General features: G+C 43.1%; 1 protein-coding gene across 1 annotated transcript in view; it reads left to right on the top strand.

The window, feature by feature from the left end:
• Positions 1–22,418, top strand: part of gabbr2 (gamma-aminobutyric acid (GABA) B receptor, 2) — a 753,408-nt gene that overhangs the window by 424,346 nt on the left and 306,644 nt on the right. The window contains exon 3 of the mRNA XM_055662806.1: positions 14,037–14,207. Within this exon, the coding sequence (XP_055518781.1) occupies positions 14,037–14,207 (171 nt within the window). The remainder of the gene's footprint in view (positions 1–14,036; positions 14,208–22,418) is intronic.

Here is a 22,418-nt window from a genome sequence, read left to right as displayed (position 1 = left end):
ACTAGAATTCTCCCTACTCTCCATGACGGCTTAATTCTAGTCGCCGTTAATTTTTCAACATGTTCTCAGAATGCGGGAACTCCTCACGACCATAAAGGCGACTCCCCGGCAACCACCCGTGAACATGTGACGACTGCATAGTCTCCTGCAGTCGCCTAAAAAGTCACCTAGTTTCATTGAGACATTCAATATCTTTACAGATAGTGACATTTTGATCCTGGAAAATTTAGCATTGCTTCATCAATAACAATGAAAGCGGAAAGAAAGATGAAAGGAATATTTTATACATATTGCTCAGATGGACAATCAAGGCTATGTGGTTGGACAGTTATTTGCTGCAAAGCAGCTGAAACATCGTTAAGTCATATTATATATTCTGCTTTTGAGCTCAGAGGTTAGTCTTAGATTCACAGGGCTCGGAAACATGCCCTTCAACCCAACTCATCCAATTCCAAACAGGTTTTATATCTGAGCTTGTTCCATTTGCCTGCTTTTGACCCATGTCTCTCTGAACCTTTCTTACCCATATACCTATTTAAATAACACCTATGTTCCCACCTCAATACCTTCCTCTGGCTGTTCATTCATGCTATCCCCTGTGTGAAGAAGGTGTCCCTCGAGAGTTTCTCCTAAATCTTTCTCCTCTCAACTTCAGCCTATGCACTCTAGTTCTGGTCTCCTCTGTCCTGGGGAAAAAGACTGTGACCATTTAACGTATAGATGCCTCATGATTTTGTATACCTCTGTCAGGTCACCCTCAGCTTCCGCTGCTCCAGAGAAAAAGGACCCAGCTTGCCAAGCCTCGCCTGATACCACGAGTCTTGGCAACAGACTGGTGAACCTTTCCTGCTCCATTTCCAGTTTAATAACATCTTACGTATAACTGTACACATATTCCAAATGTGGACTTGCAAACGTATTATACAGCTGTAACAGGACATCCCAATTACTATTCTAAATACCCTGACTCATTAAGTCAAGCATACTAATCACCCTCTTCACTACCCTGTCTACCTGTGTCAACACTTACCGTGAACTGTGTAGCGAAACACACCTGGACTTGCTGCTCTACAACACTCTCCAGGATAGATAGATTGAAGTTTTTTTTAATCTCATCTATTTTGTGTTGTGTTCTGTGTTGGATAGTACCCATGTGGTTGTACTGAGTAGCACAGAATAAAGAGTGCATATGGCTAATGCTTTGTTGTTAACTTAGGAAGAAGCAGATTGAATGCCGAAAGTTCAGAGAAGTTAAAAGGGAAAAGAGAAAGATTGAGGAAAGACTGTCAGAAAATGTAAACAGGAAGTGGAGAAATGGGACTGATCAGAGAACAAAAGGAAAATCTAGTCATGGAGGCAGAGAATATAGTTGAGGAAATAAATGACTGCTTTGCATCAGTTTTTGAACATGATATTGTAGTCGAAGCAAAGGACGATTTAGTTGAAATAGAATCGGGGTTGGAAAAAAATAATAGAGGAGATGCCCGCAAAATCAACTGGACTTAAAGTAAAGAGATCATGGGGTTCGGATGGAATATTTCATCTGCTGCCATGGAAAGCAAGAAACTGCACTGGCCCTGTCAATCATCTCCAAAGCATCTTCGGCCGAACGCACTACTCTCTGTGGAGCCTTTTTTTCCTGGGCAGAGCAGTTCCCAAACCAGATTGTGACGTTTCCAGACAAGATGCTTTCCACAGCCGCTGAGTAGAAGCACTGGAGAGACACTTTGAATTTCTCAATTGCCTGAGGTGGTAAAGGCGCTGCCTTGCCTTACTCACCAGTGCTGCAGCGTGTGATGTCCATGTCAGATCCTCTGAGATGTGGACTCCCAGGTATTTAAAGCAGCTCACTCTATCCACAGTACCCCATTTATCTTCATGATAAATGGGGATACTGTGCCCTCCTAAAGTCCATGATCAGCTCCTTCAAGAGAAGGCTGTTGTCCAGACACCAGAGTGCTAGATCAGCCACCTCCTCCCGGTAGGCCTTCTCATCATTACCAGAGATCAGGCCCACCACCACAGTGTAATCAGCAAACTTGATTATAGAGTTGGAGCTGAATCTAGCCACATAGTCATGTGTGTACAGGGAGTACAATAGGGGGCTGAGGACGCAACCCTGGGGCGATCCTGTGCTCAGGGTGAGGGACTTTGATGTATCTCCTCACATCTTGACTACCTGGGGCCTGGCGGTGAGAAAGTCCTGGACCCAGGCACACACAGGGGATGTTGAGCCCCAATTTCAGCAGCTTCTCAGCAAGTCTGGTGGGGACTATCGTGTTGAAGGCTGAACTGAAGTCTATGAACAGCATCCTCACGTAGCCCCCCTTCTGGCTGTCAAGGTGAGAGAGAGCGGTGTACAAAACCTGGGAGACCGCATCGTCCGTGGATCTGTTCGGACGGTATGCAAACTGTAACGGGTCCATGTTGCGAGGGAGGAAGGGACAGATGTGTTTCTTGACCAGCCTCTCAAAGCATTTCATGACCACCGAGGTGAGGGCCACTGGACGGTAGTCATTCAGACAAGCTGGATAGACTATACATGATTACAGTCAAGCTAGATGTGGCTAATGGCATTGCAAAGCTGCCTCTAAGCACAGGCAGAGTGTTATTTCAGATTTGGAACCATGCCTTAAATGTTAGGTCATGAATCTAACTTATTGTGGGTAGCTGTGTGATACATGTTCAGCAATTTGAACGTTGGCTGAGGTTTGTAATGCAGTTTGTAGAGCATGCGGTTCAATAGCCTTGACCACAAATGAGTAATTGTTCAACTTTATACACAAGATGTGGGTCCTCGGGGGTTGACTTCTGCCATTAACCTTGTGATTATCTGCTTTCAACATCTTCTGATTACTCTCAGTGAAAGCTTTAGCCAGGACCTCCAAGGTACAAATGTTTTCTAACTGGCAGAGGCTAGTGCAGAATCATAATGTTCTTGTGATGCAGGAGAACGTTTATCAGTCTACTGAGTATTTTAAATCAGTCATCCCATTTATTTGCACTTTCTCCACAATTACACTCTCTCTTGTCTCTGTCCAATTTCACTTTGGAGGCAATGATGATGTCCAGTGCCTATCTTGGCAATGTATTTCATATTCTAACTATTGTGGATTAAAAACAAATCCTTGCATTCTCCTTGTACCTTTTGCTCAAAATTGTAAACCTGTTTCCAGTTCTTGAATTGCATCCATTTACAGTTCCCTCTATTTACTCAATTTAAAAGCCTGTCTAAACTTTGCACCTCAATTAGAATCATTCCTCAATCTTCCCTTTAAAGGGAAATATTCCCAGTTACTCCAATCAAATATTTAGAGCCAAAATCCTTCCTATCTAGAAGCCAGTGAGAAAGGTCCTGTCAATAGTGTTTATGTGTCATATGTACTGGCAATGGAACAATAACATTATTTCTTGCTACAGTTTTACAGTCCCATTAATGCAATAAAACACAAATAAATATACAATATTTAGTAATACAAGGTAAGCAGACCATAATTGTGGAAAACCAAAAAACCTTTCTCACCACACTCTCACAATGGCCTGCCACTCCTGAGGTTTATGACATGTACACCCATATCGTTCAGAGATTCCATTCAATCTCATTTTTACTGATTTTTTTTAAAATCTGCCATTCTGTTGAACTCTGTGCTCCTGCAATCTATTGCTTTACTTTTCATTGTTTATCACACTTCTGAAAGTTGTCGCATCCTGCTGTCTTCAACAAATGTCCAAATGGTTTTTAGTTTTGCAGGTCATAATATAACATGCTCTGCAAGACTCAATACCAATGTTTCCTAGTCGTTAATCACACACACACAGAGGGGGGAGAAGGAGTGGAGACAGTTTTAAGAAGTTTATTAAAGTTTAGCGGGAATTTTACCTTCCGGCAGATCTTCTAGGTCCTGAAAACTCCAATGAGCCGATCAAAATGGCTGGTCAGCGAAGCAGATTGCATTCGACTGCCTGTAAGTAAATAGCGACCCCACTCCACTGGCTTCGACCAAACGGCAACCTATTTTTAGTCAAGGCCGGTTTTGATTTTGTTGAAATAATCGATGGAACATAGAAGAAGCCTTGACCATGCGGAAACCACTTTCGACCATTAGGGAGAGTGGTCAAAACCTCCAGAAACCTCATGGAAACCTTTGGTGGGGCGCAAGGTCACCAGAGGTTTCCATTCAGGTTTCCTAAGTGGGACAGGGGCATAACTACGAGGCTCTCAGTCTCCCAAACGATCCAGAGGTCATTTGGCTGCTGCTCTATTTCCTCATGCAGCCATTAGGAGCAGCAAGTAGCAGGTGTAGTCCCACATCCTGTTGGAGGAGCGCACCACTACCCTAAATGCCATCCCCACTGCACCTTGATTATGTGATGTGAAATGTTATCTCTCACCACATATATTGCCCAATTTGCACAACTCTGACTCTGTGATTGTATGGCTCATTGTATGTATAACCATTGAGGAAGAAACTGAAGAAATCTCAAAGATCTGACTTGCTGTGCAGTTTTCAGCATTTTCCTTATTTAATTTAGATTACCAGCCTGCACTGTATTCCGTGTTTATATATTTTAACATTAAGCTTCCCACTGATAAGCAACTAATCTGAATCCTCCGTTACTTGCGTTTGCTGTTTAGGCTCTTCCTCTGTGGCTGCTCGAAGGAGAGGAAGGAAACTAAATAAACCAATACAAATAAAAGAGACTTAATAACATGACAAAAAAGAAAAGTAGATTCAAACAAGAATATCAAAGGTAAAATAAAGGATATTGAACCTTGTAAATGAAAGAGTAGAGTGAAGACAGACACAAAATGGTAGCATGTCTGGAGAGAGGGACTGGGTAGCATGTCTGGAGAGAGGGACTGGGTGACGTTTAGGGCCGAGACCCTTCTTCAGTCTGAAGAACGTCACCCATTCTTTCTCTCCAGAGATGCTGCCTGTCCCGCTGAGTTATTCCAGCATTTTGTGTCTACCTTCGATTTAAACTAGTATCTGCTGTTCTTTCCTATACAAAGAGCAGAGGGAGTTGATTTTGTAGAATTGCCTTGATTGTATTTTCGATTTGAAATGCCCAAATTGATCAAATTGAAAACAATGAAATGAAAGCTTTTTATTTAAATGTTTGTTCACATGTGTTCATTTATTCTCAGAAATGATCAAAGCTTACTCAAGTAAATTATCAATGATGTGAATTTCTAGAGGTTATATGTGTAAACAGGGCATGCTTGAGTGCAACAAATTATGAACACAGCATGCCTGCAGGCAGGTTACAAGACTGGGGAGATCGGCTAGATTTCAACTATGTCTTCCTCAATGGTTATACCTGTAATGTGTCATTGACGGTCAGAGAGTTGAACGGAACAGGAACTGATCTGCTGGCCCGCCATGTCTATGCTGACCTTTTTGCTCAACTACACTAATTCCATGTATCTGCATTAGGACCATATCGTACAGTACATTGCTTGCTTAAGTGTCTGTCTAAATACCTTTTTAATCTACTAATTGTGTGTGATTCCACCATCTCCTCTGGCAACATGTTCCAGATATCAGCACTCAGATCCTCTTTAAATCTTCCTCGTGTCTTAAACTCCTTGTTTTTGATACCATTATAAAAGGGAAAAATATTTTGACTACCTACTTAAGCATGACCCTCAATTTTATTTCCATCCACCAGGTCACCACTTCTGCTGCAGGGTAAACAATCCAATCTCTCCCCAAAGCTAAGGTCCTTTCATCCATGCAACATCCTGGTGAATATCTCTGCAATCTCTCCAGTTTTGTAAATAAAATACTTAGCCAATAACAAAGGTAAAAAGGAGGGAACAGGCAGAAATATCAATGTTATAAATGACTAAATTAAAGATGTTATTTTTTTAAATGGTCAAATCTATATTACAGATATTCTGGATAGTTAAAATCGATAGAGAAAATAATGGAAGAGTAAATGGAAAAGAATCTTAAAACTTTGCAATTGAAATATCATATTTTAAAATGTTAAAAGTGCAAGGAGAAACAGCATAAGATGGAAGGATTGATTAGTTTTAATGCCCAGTGAAGATATTTTCTATAAATGCTAATTTTCTATAAATTCTATAATTAATATAACAAATCAAAAATAGGGATTAAAACCACACATGTAAATAAAAGGGTCCCTGTGTTGACCATCACTGAAACCTAGCTCTATATTGAGTATGATTAGAGATATATATTTCAAGCTATATTGTCTGAAAAGGTGAAACAATTAGAAAAGGAAGGGGTAGGAATGTTAATGGAGAGTCTGAATAAGGGTTCCAACCCAAAATGTCACCCTTCTATTTCTCCAGAGACATTGCCTGAATCGCTGAGTTGCTCCAGCACTTTGTCTTCTATCGATATCTATCTATCTATACTATTACTAAAACTCTCATCTTGACCACTTCAGGTCTGCATTGTATTTAAATTTGTGCAAAAACGATCCCCCATAGCGCTACGATTTTTTGCCACCTTACTCACCATTCTCCTTTGCTGCAAGTCAAATAAGTTTTGTTCCGATCGGTGAAATAGTACAACAGTTATGAAGGTTTAGAAATCATAAATATCGCCCTTTCTGGAACCGACTGTCAATAACGCGGCGAGGAGAATAAAAAGCTGAGTGTGTTGAGCAGCTCGCGGAGAGTGAGCAGCGTGCGGACTGCTTCTGCCGCGACCAGCCGGAAGCTACTGAGTTGAACCGGAAGCCTTTGAGTGAAGCCAGAGTGGGTCCAGGATCTGCTGCGTGAGGCCGAAAACTTAAGCTAATGCCCCTGTCCCACTTAGGAAACCTGAACGGAAACCTCTGGCGACTTTGCGCCCCACCGTGCGGTTCCCGGAGGTTCCTGGAGGTTTTTGTCAGTCTCCCTACATGCTTCCACTACCTGCAACCTCCAGCAACCACCTGCAACCTCCGGGAACCACACGGAAACCTTGGATGGGGCGCAAAGTCTCCTGAGGTTTCCGTTCAGGTTTCCTAAGTGGGACAGGAGCATTAGTCTTAGTCCCCACCCCGTTTTCTCACACCCTCCCCTTCTCCACCCCCCCCCTTCTCCCCCCCTCTTTCTCCTTTCCCCACCCCCCCTCTTTCCCCACACCCCCGCTTTCCCCACACCCCCGCTTTCCCCACACCCCCCCTTTCCCCCCCCCACCCCCCCTTCCCCCAATTCCCCATTCCCCCTTCCCTCTTTCCCAAACCCCTCTTCCCCCACACCCCCTCTTCCCCACCCCCCACCCCCCTCCCCACACCCACCTTCCCTCCCCACACCCCCCCCCCCTCCCCCCACACCCACCCTCCCCCACGGGTCTCCCGTGTGACTGGGACCCAACGGGTCCCACTTAGTCTAGTTTTAGACAGGGGGGTGGGGATGATATAATTTCAAGTAACCAGACAATAGAAACACGCTAGATAAATCACATCTTCTATGGAAATCATTTGTGAATGATCTGGGTAGCAGTGGGAAAGAAAATGAATGCATAAACTCAAGGGTTAGAGTGTGGGAGGCAACGGAAGATCTCGGAGAATACCCATGTGGGCATGGGGAGAATGTACATACACCGTACAGACAGCGCCTGGATCTCTGGCGCTGCACATACTGTAAGGCAGCAACTCTACCGTTGTGCCACCGTGCTGCCAAATGGCCACCATGTTTGTGGACGGTCATTTGAAAAATGCTGATATCATTCCCACTACGGTGGAATCCTATACAAACTTGAAAAAGAAGTTAGAGCAGAATTTATCTGTACAGTTGTGGAGTTATTGGGAGTAAGGTAAGGAGCTGAGAACACAGCCTTGCGGGGCACTGAAGTTGAGAATTATCGTGGACTAACGATAATTTTTCAGCCTGCTTAAGAGCACAGGTGCTAATCCAAAATACCAATTTGTAAATGTGCATCCAGGCAGAAGGAAGGTTCTTTCAGTTTTACTTGATAGCCAAGTAAATCCATAAGCCAGCAGTTAAATAAACTAATTGGCAGCCATTGATTGGGTGACTGAAGAACTGTGACAGAACTATTTAATCTTTACGGAATGATCTTATTTTTCCCGTTTCGATTCAATTTTGCAACACTGAGGGACAACTGCCTCTGGGGTTTATGTTAAAATCTTGATAGTGCCTGTGTCTAATTAGATCATTCTACTTAAATCTTTGTATTCCAAGAATATATATTGTTAATAGGCAAATAGCAAACAATGTATCTTCCTGATTGCATTGGAGAAAGCCTAGTGAAGCACAAGCATAAATTATTCAGATTTAAAGTATTTTTTTTTAATAGGAGTTATTCGGCACAGGTCTGTTCAAGATCCTTGACACACACATTCGATCAAGTTGAAAAATAAAACTGGTAAAATTATCATGAAAGTTTGCAACCATTTTTCAGAATTTTTTTACCATCTTCCACCTTGCTTAGAGCTTTGGATGTTAATGGAATCTGTGTGATTATAATATTATTCAGATATAAATCTGCAAATTTGCTTCAATTTCATGCAGCTATGCCAGTAACCTAGTACCTGCTGGCACCTCCACGCCAATGGCTTGTCCCAGTTCCATGTGTACAGGCTGCCTGTGTGGGCTTGAGATGGGGGAGTGTGGCCTCAGCACTGGGTGGTGGAGCTCACACAGTAGGTGCAGGTCAATGTTCACCACCACGCCATGTGTTGACAGGACACCTTTCTCCTGCAGTGTCCCTCACTGTCACTCCTGATGGAGGTTGCTGGCTTCCGCTCTTTGTTCGTTTGGAAATATCTCCTCAGCTCAAGGTCTTCCGTACTGTGCTGTACTGTCTGCGATGTCAATTTGTAACAAGGATTTCCACTCACTGAACTAATACCTCAGTGCTGAGCAGCTGCAACCCCCCCCCCCCCCCCCCCCCCCCCCCCCCCCAACCCACCCAATCAGTCTGTCCAACACCAGCCTTACAGGTGACCTCTCCACATCAATTCATTCCAGGAGTGCCAGCTGTGGTCAGTGAATCCTACCACCTTTCTGACACAGCAGCTGGCACCAATGGGGAGAGCTGGGTTTGATGCCAGATTCCTAGCATGCAACACAGCAAGGTACGGTCTGAATAGTCTCTTTAATGCTTGTGGGAGTTCAGACTGAAGGGCCAAGAGTGCTGTGACGAATCAGTATTTTATGGGATGAAAGCTCAGCAGTGCACTAATGTATAATGGACAAATATAACACATTTATTACCAGAGTAGGTTCTGTTAAAAGAACAGACAATTGCAATAGGTGGAATCTATTCAATTCAAGGAGGTTCCTGGATCTCTGTGTTCAAATGAAAGGTCCTATAAAAACATGGGGATATGGAAGGCACCCTTAGTGTATAGGCAATGGCATTTTACTGCATCAACAGTAAGTGACACCCCTACACTAAAACATGATCCATTCGACTTCCTCATTGACAGACCACAATTAGTACAAATTGACAGCGGCACTTCTTCCTTGATTACCATTCACACAGGAACATCTCAAGGTTGTGTGCTCAGCCCCCTGATCTATTCTCTTTATATCATCTTTAACTTCGCTGATGACACAGTCATGGTTGGACAAGTAATGATAAGTCAGAGTACAGTTGGAAGATTGCAAATCCAAATGAATTTTGCCAGAATAACAACCATATAACCATATAACAACTACAGCACGGAAACAGGCCATCTCGACCCTTCTAGTCCGTGCCGAACACATAATCTCCCCTAGTCCCATATACCTGCGCTCAGACCATAACCCTCCATTCCCTTCCCATCCATATAACTATCCAATTTATTTTTAAATGATAAAAGTGAACCTGCCTCCACCACCTTCACTGGAAGCTCATTCCACACAGCTACCACTCTCTGAGTAAAGAAGTTCCCCCTCATGTTACCCCTAAACTTTAGTCCCTTAATTCTCAAGTCATGTCCCCTTGTTTGAATCTTCCCTACTCTCAGTGGGAAAAGCTTTTCCACGTCAACTCTGTCTATCCCTCTCATCATTTTAAAAATCTCTATCAAGTCCCCCCTTAACCTTCTGCGCTCCAAAGAATACAGCCCTAACTTGTTCAACCTTTCTCTGTAACTTAGTTGCTGAAACCCAGGCAACATTCTAGTTCTTGCTCTGAACACTTGCAAGATCAAGAAGCAGGGAAGAGATAAGACGTTTTGCCTTCCATCACAGTGCGTAGGTGCCTGGAGATTCACTGTGATGGATGTTTGTGTTAAATTGTGTTAATTGTGTGTTTTGTTGCTTTTTACTGTCATTACTACATGGTACAAAATTTTGTTCAAACTTGTTTGAATGACAATAAACAAAATTCAATTCAATTTATCAAGGGGGTAATCAGTCCCCTCCCCTATTGACTTCAGGAGGGGAAATCCGAGGATCCACGAACCTGTCTTCATTGATTTGACCGGAGTGTACACCATCAACAGCTTCAAGTTCCCTGCCACATATCTTTGAAGGGGCCAACGCACTGATGCAATTACAAAGAAAGCTCATTGATGCCTCTACTTCCTCAGAAGATTGACGAGATTTAATATTCGCCAAATACTCTCTTGAACTTCTCTAGATGTACATTCGGGCGCATATCGACTGTTACCAACACCGTTCTTGCCACACACTCATTTCACCATCGGGAAGAAGATACAGGAGCCTGAAAACTCTGATCAACTTCAACTTCTCCCCAGCAATCATCATGGACTTGAACACTACACAACAGTAACCTCAGCAGGAGTGAAACAGAGTTAGTGAAACTGTTTTTGGTTTCACTATGGACATTAATTTTTACACTATTATGGTTCTTTTTTTATCATTAAGTATTATCTCTGCGTTATTGCCCCCAAGGCAATATTCCACCACTGACCCATAACCCCCAACTGCACAGGTGCAACTGAGGGGTTCCCGTTGTGACGTCAGAGATCCCCGTTGCAACGCAAGTCACGCCAACCATCCCCCAACTGCACCTCGCCGTCCTTCTTCCTACCCCTATCCTTTTCCATTCCCCCTAATATCCCAGCACTCCCTCCTCCTACTCCTTGCCCTCCCTCTTCTTCCCCACTCCTCCTCCCCTCCCCCATTCCCTCCCTCACCTCTCCCTCCCTCTCCTTTCCCCTACCCTCAGTCACTCTCTCCCTCCACAACCCCTGTCCCCTCCCTACCCCCCTCTATTTGCCTGTTCCCACGCTCCTCACCTCCCCCTTATCCCCCTCCCCCTCTCTCCCTCCTCACCTCCCCACTCCCCCCCTCTCCCTCTATCCCCCACTTGCTACCCCTCCCCTCCCCCACTCCCCCCTCCTCTCCCTCTATCACCCCCCCCCCCCCTCCGCCACTCTCCCTCCCACCCACCCACAATGAAAATTGCGATGTTTTAAAAAAAAATGAAACCCCCCCCCCCCCCTATCCCCACTCCCAACAATGAAAATCATGATGTTTTTCTTTAAATAGAATTCTCAATGCAAATCAAATTTTTTTCTGTAAAATAACCTAAACACAATGTTGGCTGTTAATGAAAACGTAAGAATTTGATTAAAACTGTTTTTTTGAAAATCGCAATTAAAAAAAATGTAAATGACATTTGGGATCCCATTGTGACATCGAATGCGGCTGACGGGCAGGGCAAGTGGAAAAGTGGATTGAAAAGTGATTTTTGTAAAGTTTAAAATGTCAATATCTTGTAAAATATAACATCAATCCGAACAAAACCTATTTCATTTACATCCCAGAACAATGGTGAACAAGGTGGGCCAAAAATTGTAGCGCTATCATGTACCACTTTGGCGGGGATTCTGGATCTCATACACATGTATGCATACAAACAAACAAACAGAGAGTTTGGGTAATATACTGGACTAACCCCCACTCACCTATTGCCCCGAAGCAACGGCGGGAGCATTCTCTAGCTGGGGGACGGGGACGGGGACGGCTTCAGGCGGGAAGCATCCTGCAGCAGTGGAGGGGGGCGGCTTCAGGCGGGGCCTTTCGGGGGCTGGTGAGGGGGTGGGGGGGGGAAGGGGGTGGGTGTGGGGGAGGGGGTGTGTGTGTGGGGTAGGAGGGAGTGTGTGGGGAGGGGATGGAGTGTGTTGGAGGGGATGGAGGAGTTGTAGGGGAGGGGGAGGTGTAGGGGAGGGGGGAGGTGTAGGGGAAGGGGGGTGGGTGTGTGCTCACCGGTTCCCGGCTCCGACCGCACTGACAGGCGAGAAGACCAATCTCACGATTTTTTAAACCTTCATAAATGTTGCAATCTTCCATCGATTGGAACAAAACTTGGTGAACTTGTTGCAGAGGAGAAAGGTGAGTAAGGTGGCGAAAAAATCCTAGTGATATAGGGTACCGTTTTAGCACAAATTTAAAAACAACACACACCGGAAGTGCGCAAGATCAGAGTTTTAGTAATAGGATAGATATAGATAGAGATAGATAGATAGATAGATAGATAGATAGATAGATATCGATAGATATCGATAGATATCAATAGATATCGATAGATAGATAGATATGGATAGATAGATATCGATAGATACTCACTGAAAAAAGTCTCCCTGTTTAAAGCCATTTTCATATTATTGGCTCTGATTTGCACTTCACTAACATTTGATCAGTTTTTTTTTGAACATTTAACCTGTCCAATATAAACTAAACTAACCACCCAGTTACACTCGGGCTTCTTGAATCCACTCTAATTTATTAACAATTAGCCATCCATTCCCTTCTGAGAGTTCTCATCAGAATGCAGACGGATGTTCACTGACAGCTGGTTCTTTGGTTTGTAAATTTGAAATAACTGTCTAAATTTCTGATGTGCATGACTAAGCCAGAAAATTGCCTCTAAAGTCGATAACTCCATTTTCCTTAACATTTTTTTTCTATCATCACTTGATTAGATTTTAACAAAGAGGTGCTGTAAGATCTAATGTAACATTCTAGACAAGTATTTCAGCCTCAGCATTAATGCTGACAGGCTCCCTACTCCTTTGATCACGTGTGATTTAGTTTAGTTTAGAGATACTGTGCAGAAACAGGCCTGTTGGCCCACCGAGTCCGCACCGACCAGCGATCCCCGCACATTAACACTATCCTACATACACTAGGGACACTTGACATTTATACCAAACCAATTAACTTACAATCCTGTACGTTGTTGAAGTGTGGGAGGAAACTGAAGATCTCAGAGAAAACCCGCGCGGTCACGGGGAGAAGGTACATACTCCGTACAGGCAGCACCCGCTGTCGGGATCAAACTCGGGTCTCCGGTGCTGCAAGCGCTGTAAAGCAGTAATAGTCCTGTCCCATGGTACGAGTTCATTCCAAGAGCTCTCCCGAGTTTGCCCTGATTCGAACTTAGAGATTTACGGTAATGGCCACTCGTCGGTACTCGAGGCTCTCGTGGACATTTTTCATCATGTTGAAAAATCTTCACGAGTCTTCCCGTGCTTACCTGCTGTTAGCGATTCTTCCCGAGTACCTGCCGTTAGCGTTACGAGCCGCTAAGTGACGTCCCCGAGTTCCACATACCCGTTATGTTCATTCTCCGTGCTTACCACGAGTTTTATTTTTTTTAAACTCAGGAGAGCTCTTGGAATGAACTCGTACCGTGGGACAGGGCTTTAACTCTACCACTGCGCCACCGTGTGTTGTTTCTTTATTGTTTATATTGCATATTGCTTCACTTCTCAGCTATTACCTAAACAGCACAGTTCACTTAGTAATCATACTGCAAATACAGATTGATGATCCAATATCAAAATCATGTTTGTTCAAACCTGGAATTTAATTTATTTTTGACATGCTCCTTTGGGCATGATTAGTAAGTTTGCAGGTATAGGTTTAAGGCAATATATTTTAAGTACACACACTTTGAAAATGAAAATGTATTTTTTAAGTTTGATAACTTCAGTGAATTGAGTTTGTCCCTTCAGGATATTTTTACTGGTCAGTACCATTCACAGCTATCAGTTTGAGTTTCTAAAAATATGGTTCTGAGCTGTAATAAGTATATAATAGGAAGATGGCTTCCATTGAATTATTGACAATATCTTCTTATTTCTTATAGCTTTCGTTTGCTGCAACCACACCGGTCCTAGCCGATAAGAAGAAGTACCCCTATTTCTTCCGAACTGTTCCATCTGATAATGCAGTCAACCCCGCAGTCGTCAAGTTCCTCAAGCGTTTTCATTGGCGTCGAGTAGGGACCTTGACCCAGGATGTACAACGGTTCTCTGAGGTATGACTTCTTTACTTGTGTATTTAAATATTGAAAGATAAATATATATTGCAAAACTCACCATCGGCATCAAAAGTGTTGAGAGATTTCTTGTTATCACTGGAAGATTTTTTACTCGTAACAGTGAGGCAGTCTCAAAGCCTCGCATGGACAAAACCTTGTATGTTTACTTGGTTACTTCCTGCAGTGGACCCTTCCATTCGTTGTTTGCCATTTTGCACCACTGTTGTTACAGCATAACTAGGTTTGAAGGAAGAATATACATAAAGATTGATTAAATTAATAGATCATAGCTAACTATTACGTACCACTAGCCAATCAAGACATACCACAGATTCTTGAACATATGTTAATCTCCTCAAGGGATACATTTTGATGGTGATGACCATCTGCCTGATGTTTTATTCATGTGTGACATTTCACAGTGTGTGCCAACAGACCACTGGAACATGGAAGACATTGTATAATTAATAAATGGAAACTATTGTTCAATAACACTCACAAACCAAGAAGACAGCCTAGTTCTGATGGCTCTGATAATGCCTTACAGTAGATCTAGAAAGCAATCAGCTTGAAGGTATTTCATTAGAATTTACTGATATCCATCTCTAATTAATATTGATAAACCACATGGACATGTGAATCTTAATCTGCTCGGATCATTTTCCTTTAATGTTTGTAAACAGCTGAGACACAACCAATCTCTGCTCCAGATCTTTAACAGCTATTTCTGGTCAATTTACCTTGAATGACGCAAGATAGGATCACCACTGAGAAATCAGAAGGATCCATACAGGGCACACCACAGGAAATCTGTGATTTGATTACATCAGCTTGGCACTAGCAGTGAAACTTATTAGATGCATTATTCTGTGTTCTACAAATAGCTGAATTGTATTTGAATAAATCTTGAACACATCATTGACAGTGCAGAATGACCTCCATGTATCTGGTAAATGCTTATGTCTGTTAGTGAAGTACATTAACATGAATCAACATTACAAACCATCTTTGTAAAGAATTGGAAGAATTTGACAGAGAAAAAAAAACGTGCTTAATAATTGAGTGTAAATTAAAACAACTTTGATGCGTATTGGGTGGAAAATGTTTATAGTGCAAAGTTGCTTTGTTAGGACCGACAGTCTTTGATCTGATGCTCCACCTGCACTACACCCCCCCCCCCCCCCCCCCCCCCCCCCCCCCCCCCACCCCTCCTATACCAGCCCTTATGGCATGGACAGGATAGACAGTCAGAACTTTTTCCCCAAGGTGCAATTATCAAAAACTCAAGTGCACAGCTTTAAGATAAGAGGGGCAAAGAGGTAAGAGGAGACTAGACTAAGAGTCACACGGGAGGGCTGGTCCCCTAATGCAACCCGTTCCCCAAATGCAATATTCCACCACTCACCCATAGCCCCCAACTGCGCAGGCATGGCTCATTTCCCTTCATCACCCAGCACTCCCTCCCCCTCCTCTTCACCCTCCACTCTTCCTCCTCACCTCCCCAACTTTCCCCGCTCTCTCTCCATACCCCCTCCTCCCTCTCAATCCCCCCACTCTCCCTCCTTACCTCCCCAGGATCTCGGGTGTGCCCTACTCGCATGCCCAAAGCAGCAGCGCCGCTGCACTCAGAGCCAGGCTCAGCACCAAGGCCTTGGATCCTCGGCGCGGCCTCCCACCGTCCCCCAAGCCCGCCATCTGCAGATGCAGATGCAGCCCCAACTTCAGCGCCCAGGCGCAGGGTCCCTGCGGGCCTGGAGCATCAGTAAAATGGAAGTAATCTTATCCGTGTCGTCATTATGAAAAAAAGATGGCAATCTGAATTCTGGAAAGGCCCCAACTGTGCAGATATTTCCTTTGTGACGCCAATAAAGACGCGCACGGGAACCCTCTCCCAACCGCGCATGCGCGGGTGGGGGCGCTGTTTTGTTAATTTAAATTTAAAACGTTAATAACGTTTAAAATATACCATCAATCTGAACAAAACTTGTTTCAATGGTGAGTAAGGTGGGCCAAAAATTGTAGCACTATCGTGTACCGTTTTTTTGCGCAAATAGGAGTACAACACAAAACCTGCAAGCAAAAAAACAAACAAGATGTATGTCTGAATGTATGTCGGGGTAATTTTTTTTTTACACAAGGTGGCAGCCTGGAATGGTGGTGGAGGTAGATATGATAGTGCAATTTTAGATAGGCAAATTAATGTGCAGTGAATGTAGGGATATGGATCGTATGCAGGCAGAGGAGATTGGTTTAATCTGTCACTATCATAGGTATTGTGGGCCAAAGGACCTGTTCCATTGTTGTATGTCTCTTATTTTAGGGTCTATGTTCAATGACAGCACCAACTGAGAAAAAATACATTTGGAAACAATTGAAATTCGTATTATTTCTAAAAAAAACGAACATATCTTTAAACAGCATATTAAAATTGCTAAACAAATTAATTTGTTAATACAAATATATAGTGAACTACTAAAATTTTTTTTTATATAGCACAACTTGTTTTAATGGATGAGCAATCTCATTCATGAGTTGTGTCGGATACATCAGGAAAAGCTGCCAGAATGCTGAAGGGTCATTTACAAGTTGTATCTGGCCTGGGTATGGTACAGAATCAACTCCAGAATGTAATTGGCACCAAGTTTCAGGAAGTGCTGATGTGTGCACTGCAAATAGGCAACAGTTTTCTTTGGACCCACTGGCAGGCGATAATGCAACCTGGCCCATGATCTTCCAGCATTTATTAAATGTGATGGAACCAAAGTAAGTTATTGCCTGCAGTCTTAAAGCATCTACTTCCTAAAAATCAAAGGAATTTTGTCATGACTAGCTTTCAAAGCATTCAAATTTCAAATTCAGTAATCACGCATGCTACAGATTAGGGCCTGATGATGTAGTGCGTAATTTGTTTCCTGTGAAGATCCTGATTCAAGTGTGCATATCATCGACTAGCAATCCAGATACCATATGGTGAAGCTTGTTATTCATGCAAATACGATCGAGTTTTGTTAATTGGATTGAGATATAATTACAAAGTCAAAATTGTGAAAATAGCTACAAGGATCAAGAGGTCGTTTTGGCTATATGCTAGAACTGGAACTCAAGGGATGAGGATAAATTAACACCATATTTAGTCTCCCAACATATTGCAAGAACCGAAATGAGTGGCTTGCTGGGTTATTTCCATGGTCTACAATTTGATAATCACATTGTGGCATGTGGCTGAGATCAGACAACTTTCCCTGAATGACAAATATGAATGAGATGTTTTTTTTCATGATAGTGCAGTGGTTTTATTTCAGTGTCTGTCTGTCTGTCTGTCTGTCTGTCTGTCTGTCTGTCTGTCTGTCTGTCTGTCTGTCTGTCTGTCTGTTCCCGGACATGGATGAAAGGTTGGGAGCAGATGGAATTTCATCCAGAAGTGTGTGATGATGCACTTTGGCAAGTCAAATACTGGTAGGAAATATAGAGTAAATGGCAGGAACCATTTATATATAGTGACACCTTAGGATGCAAGTCCACAGCTCACTGAATGTGGCAACACGGGTGGGTTGAGTAGTGAAGATGGCATTTGGTATGTTTGCCTTCATAGTCCAAGGCATGGCAAACAATGGAGAGAGTGCAGAAAAAAATCCCCAGGCTGTTGCCTGGATTGAAGGGCAGTAATTCTAAAGAGAGATTGGATAGGTTGAGTTTATTCACATTGGAACATAGGAAGCTGATGGGTTAAATGATATAGGTATATGAAATTATGAGGAACAGATATTGGAAAAAATGCTTTTCCTAAGGGCAGGAGAGTTCTGAATTTGAGGGCACAGGTTTAGAATGAATGAGAAGATATTTTAAGGAGGTCTGAGGGGCAGGTATTTCACACAGGGTCATGGTTATATGTAAAGTATGGTTTCATGGTTAAGTTACCCAAATTGCATTAGTTATTTTTCAGTTTGCTCTTCATTTTAGTTTACTTCTCCATGCCATTGTGAAGTTGCTTAATTTGATGGTGTACCCATTTGATATTCATGACTGTAATAATCTGAATTCAATGTGAACTTTAAACAGGTCCCATTATCTTATCTTAATTAATCAGAAGTGTGATCCCAAGAATGAAAATGTTGAATGTTTGCAAGTTGAATATGAAAAGTTAAAATTGATGGTAGTTGTATTCCTGGAAGGGGATTGAGGAGCATACTTAAGGTAATCAGGAGGGCACAAAGGGAGCATGAGGTTAAGGAGAATCTAAAGAGGTTTTATAATGTATTAAGGCGAAAAGGGTAATGAGAGAGAGAGAGAGAATAAAGCCCGTCAGAAACCAAAGAGTCATCAATGTGTGGAGCTACAGGAGATAGGCAAGTTCCTCAATGAATATTTATTCTTTGTTTTTACCATTGAAAAAGACATGAAACATAGAAACATAGAAATTAGGTGCAGGAGTAGGCCATTCGGCCCTTCGAGCCTGCACCGCCATTTAATATGATCATGGCTGATCATCCAACTCAGTATCCCGTACCTGCCTTTTCTCCATACCCTCTGATCCCCTTGGCCACAAGGGCCACATCTAACTCCCTCTTAAATATAGCCAATGAACTGGCCTCAACTACCCTCTGTGGCAGAGAGTTCCAGAGATTCACCACTCTCTGTGTGAAAAAAGTTCTCCTCATCTCGGTTTTAAAGGATTTCCCCCTTATCCTTAAGCTGTGACCCCTTGTCCTGGACTTCCCCAACATCGGAAACAATCTTCCTGCATCTAGCCTGCCCAACCCCTTAAGAATTTTGTAAGTTTCTATAAGATCCCCTCTCAATCTCCTAAACTCTAGAGAGTATAAACCAAGTCTATCCAGTCTTTCTTCATAAGACAGTCCTGACATCCCAGGAATCAGTCTGGTGAACCTTCTCTGCACTCCCTCTATGGCAATAATGTCCTTCCTCAGATTTGGAGACCAAAACTGCACGCAATACTCCAGGTGTGGTCTCACCAAGACCCTATACAACTGCAGTAGAACCTCCCTGCTCCTATACTCAAATCCTCTTGCTATGAAAGCCAACATGCCATTCGCTTTCTTTACTGCCTGCTGCACCTGCATGCCTACCTTCAATGACTGGTGTACCATGACACCCAGGTCTCGCTGCATCTCCCCCTTTCCCAATCGGCCACCGTTTAGATAATAATCTGCTTTCCCGTTTTTGCCACCAAAATGGATAACCTCACATTTATCCACATTAAACTGCATCTGCCAAACATTTGCCCACTCACCCAGCCTATCCAAGTCACCTTGCAGTCTCCTAGCATCCTCCTCACACCTAACACTGCCCCCCAGCTTAGTGTCATCTGCAAACTTGGAGATATTGCCTTCAATTCCCTCATCCAGATCATTAATATATATTGTAAATAGCTGGGGTCCCAGCACTGAGCCTTGCGGTACCCCACTAGTCACTGCCTGCCATTCTGAAAAGGACCCGTTTACTCCTACTCTTTGCTTCCTGTTTGCCAGCCAGTTCTCTATCCACATCAATACTGAAACCCCAATGCCATGTGCTTTAAGTTTGTATACTAATCTCTTATGTGGGACCTTGTCGAAAGCCTTCTGGAAGTCCAGATACACCACATCCACTGGTTCTCCCCTATCCACGCTACTAGTTACATCCTCGAAAAATTCTATAAGATTCGTCAGACATGATTTACCTTTCGTAAATCCATGCTGACTTTGTCCAATGATTTCACCACTTTCTAAATGTGCTGCTATCCCATCTTTAATAACTGACTCTAGCAGTTTCCCCACTACCGATGTTAGGCTAACTGGTCTGTAATTCCCCGTTTTCTCTCTCCCTCCCTTCTTAAAAAGTGGGGTTACGTTTGCTACCCGCCAATCCTCTGGAACTACTGCAGAATCTAAGGAGTTTTGAAAGATTATTACTAATGCATCCACTATTTCTGGAGCTACTTTCTTAAGTACTCTGGGATGCAGCCTATCTGGCCCTGGGGATTTATCGGCCTTTAATCCATTCAATTTACCCAACACCACTTCCCGACTAACCTGGATTTCACTCAATTCCTCCACCTCCTTTGACCCGCGGGCCCCTGCTATTTCCGGCAGATCATTTATGTCTTCCTTAGTGAAGACGGAACCAAAGTAGTTATTCAATTGGTCCGCCATATCCTGGTTCCCCATGATCAACTCACCTGTTTCTGACTGCAAGGGACCTACATTTGTTTTAACTAATCTCTTTCTTTTCACATATCTATAAAAACTTTTGCAGTCAGATTTTATGTTCACTGCCAGTTTTCTTTCATAATCCATTTTTCCTTTTCTAATTAAGCCCTTCGTCCTCCTCTGCTGGTCTCTGAATTTCTCCCAGTCCTCCGGTATGGTGCTTTTTCTGGCTAGTTTGTACGCATCATCCTTTGCTTTGATACTATCCCTGATTTCCCTTGTTATCCATGGATGCACTACCTTCCCTGATTTATTCTTTTGCCAAACTGGGATGAACAATTTTTGTAGTTCATCCATGCAGTCTTTAAATGCCTTCCATTGCATATCCACCGTCAACCCTTTTAGAATTAATTGCCAGTCAATCTTGGCCAATTCACGTCTCATACCCTCAAAGTTACCTTTCTGTAAGTTCAAAACCATTGTTTCTGAATTAACAATGTCACTCTCCATCCTAATGAAGAACTCAACCATATTATGGTCACTCTTGCCCAAGGGGCCACGCACAACAAGACTACTAACTAACCCTTCCTCATTACTCAATACCCAGTCTAAAATAGCCAGCTCTCTCGTTGGTTCCTCTACATGTTGGTTTAGATAACTATCCCGTATACATTCCAAGAAATCCTCTTCCTCAGCACCCCTGCCAGTTTGATTCACCCAATCTATATGTAGATTGAAGTCACCCATTATAACTGCTTTGCCTTTGTCGCAAGCATTTCTAATTTCCTGTTTGATGCCATCCCCAACTTCACTACTACTGTTAGGTGGCCTGTACACAACACCCACCAGCGTTTTCTGCCCATTATTGTTTCGCAGCTCTACCCATACCGATTCCACATCCTCCAAACTAATGTCCTTCCTTTCCATTGCGTTAATCTCCTCTCTAACCAGCAACACTACCCCACCTCCTTTTCCTTTCTCTCTATCCCTCCTGAATATTGAATATCCCTGGATGTTCAGCTCCCAGCCTTGGTCACCCTGGAGCCATGTCTCCGTGATCCCAACTATATCATAATCATTAATGGCTATCTGCACGTTCAACTCATCCACCTTATTATGAATACTCCTTGCATTGAGACACAAAGCCTTCAGGCTTGTTTTTACAACGCTCTTACCCCTTATACAATTATGTTGAAAAGTGGCCCTTTTTGATTTTTGCCCTGGTTTTGTCTGCCTGCCACTTTTACTTTTCACCTTGCTACCTATTGCTTCTACCTTCATTTTACACCCCCCTGCCCCTCTGCTCTTGTACCCATCCCCCTGCCACATTAGTTTAAATCCTCCCCGACAGCATGAAGACTATGGACTTTGGGAAAGTTAATGGTATGTCTTGTGGATAATCGCATTACAGTTGAGGAGGTGCTGGACATCATAAGATGTATGAAGGCCCATAAACCTGCTGATCAGATATATCGAAAGACGTTTTGGGAAACTAGAGAATAAATTGCAGGAGTCCTGGCTTATATCAATGAAGGCGAAAAATTAGGTTCTGAAAGAATGGAGGCTGACTGATGTGCCTCCATTTAAGAAAGCTGTATAAAATAATGAAGATAAAAGATATGGGAATGCAGAGTCTTTTACAAAACTAATTTGACCCTGAATGATCGAAAGCCATCAGTTGACATCCCAACATGAGGATCACCAAATAGTAAAAGCCTCAGCCGAAGGAGGAATTGTGGGGAAAAATGATTCTTATAAGCCTTACCAGCAATATCAGATTAGATTAGATTAGATTAGATTCGTTTATTGTCATTCAGACCTTTCGGTCTGAACAAAATTCTGTTTCCCTGCAGTCATACATATAATTTACAAAAAAATGAAAAAACACATAGTCAACACAAATTTAACAACCACCACAGTGAGTTCACCAAACACCTCCTCACTGTGGTGGAAGGCAAAATCTTAAAGTCTCTGGCTCTTCCCTCTTTGTTCTCCCTCTGCGCCGAGGCGACGGTTCAAACTCCGCGGGTGGTCGCTGCCTCGCCACAGCTCAGAGGCC

Source organism: Leucoraja erinacea, chromosome 2 (assembly GCF_028641065.1).
Source record: "Leucoraja erinacea ecotype New England chromosome 2, Leri_hhj_1, whole genome shotgun sequence".
In the NCBI taxonomy this organism is placed as follows: domain Eukaryota; kingdom Metazoa; phylum Chordata; class Chondrichthyes; order Rajiformes; family Rajidae; genus Leucoraja; species Leucoraja erinaceus.
Note: the sequence above shows the minus strand (reverse complement) of the source record. Positions and strands in the feature narration are given on the sequence as shown.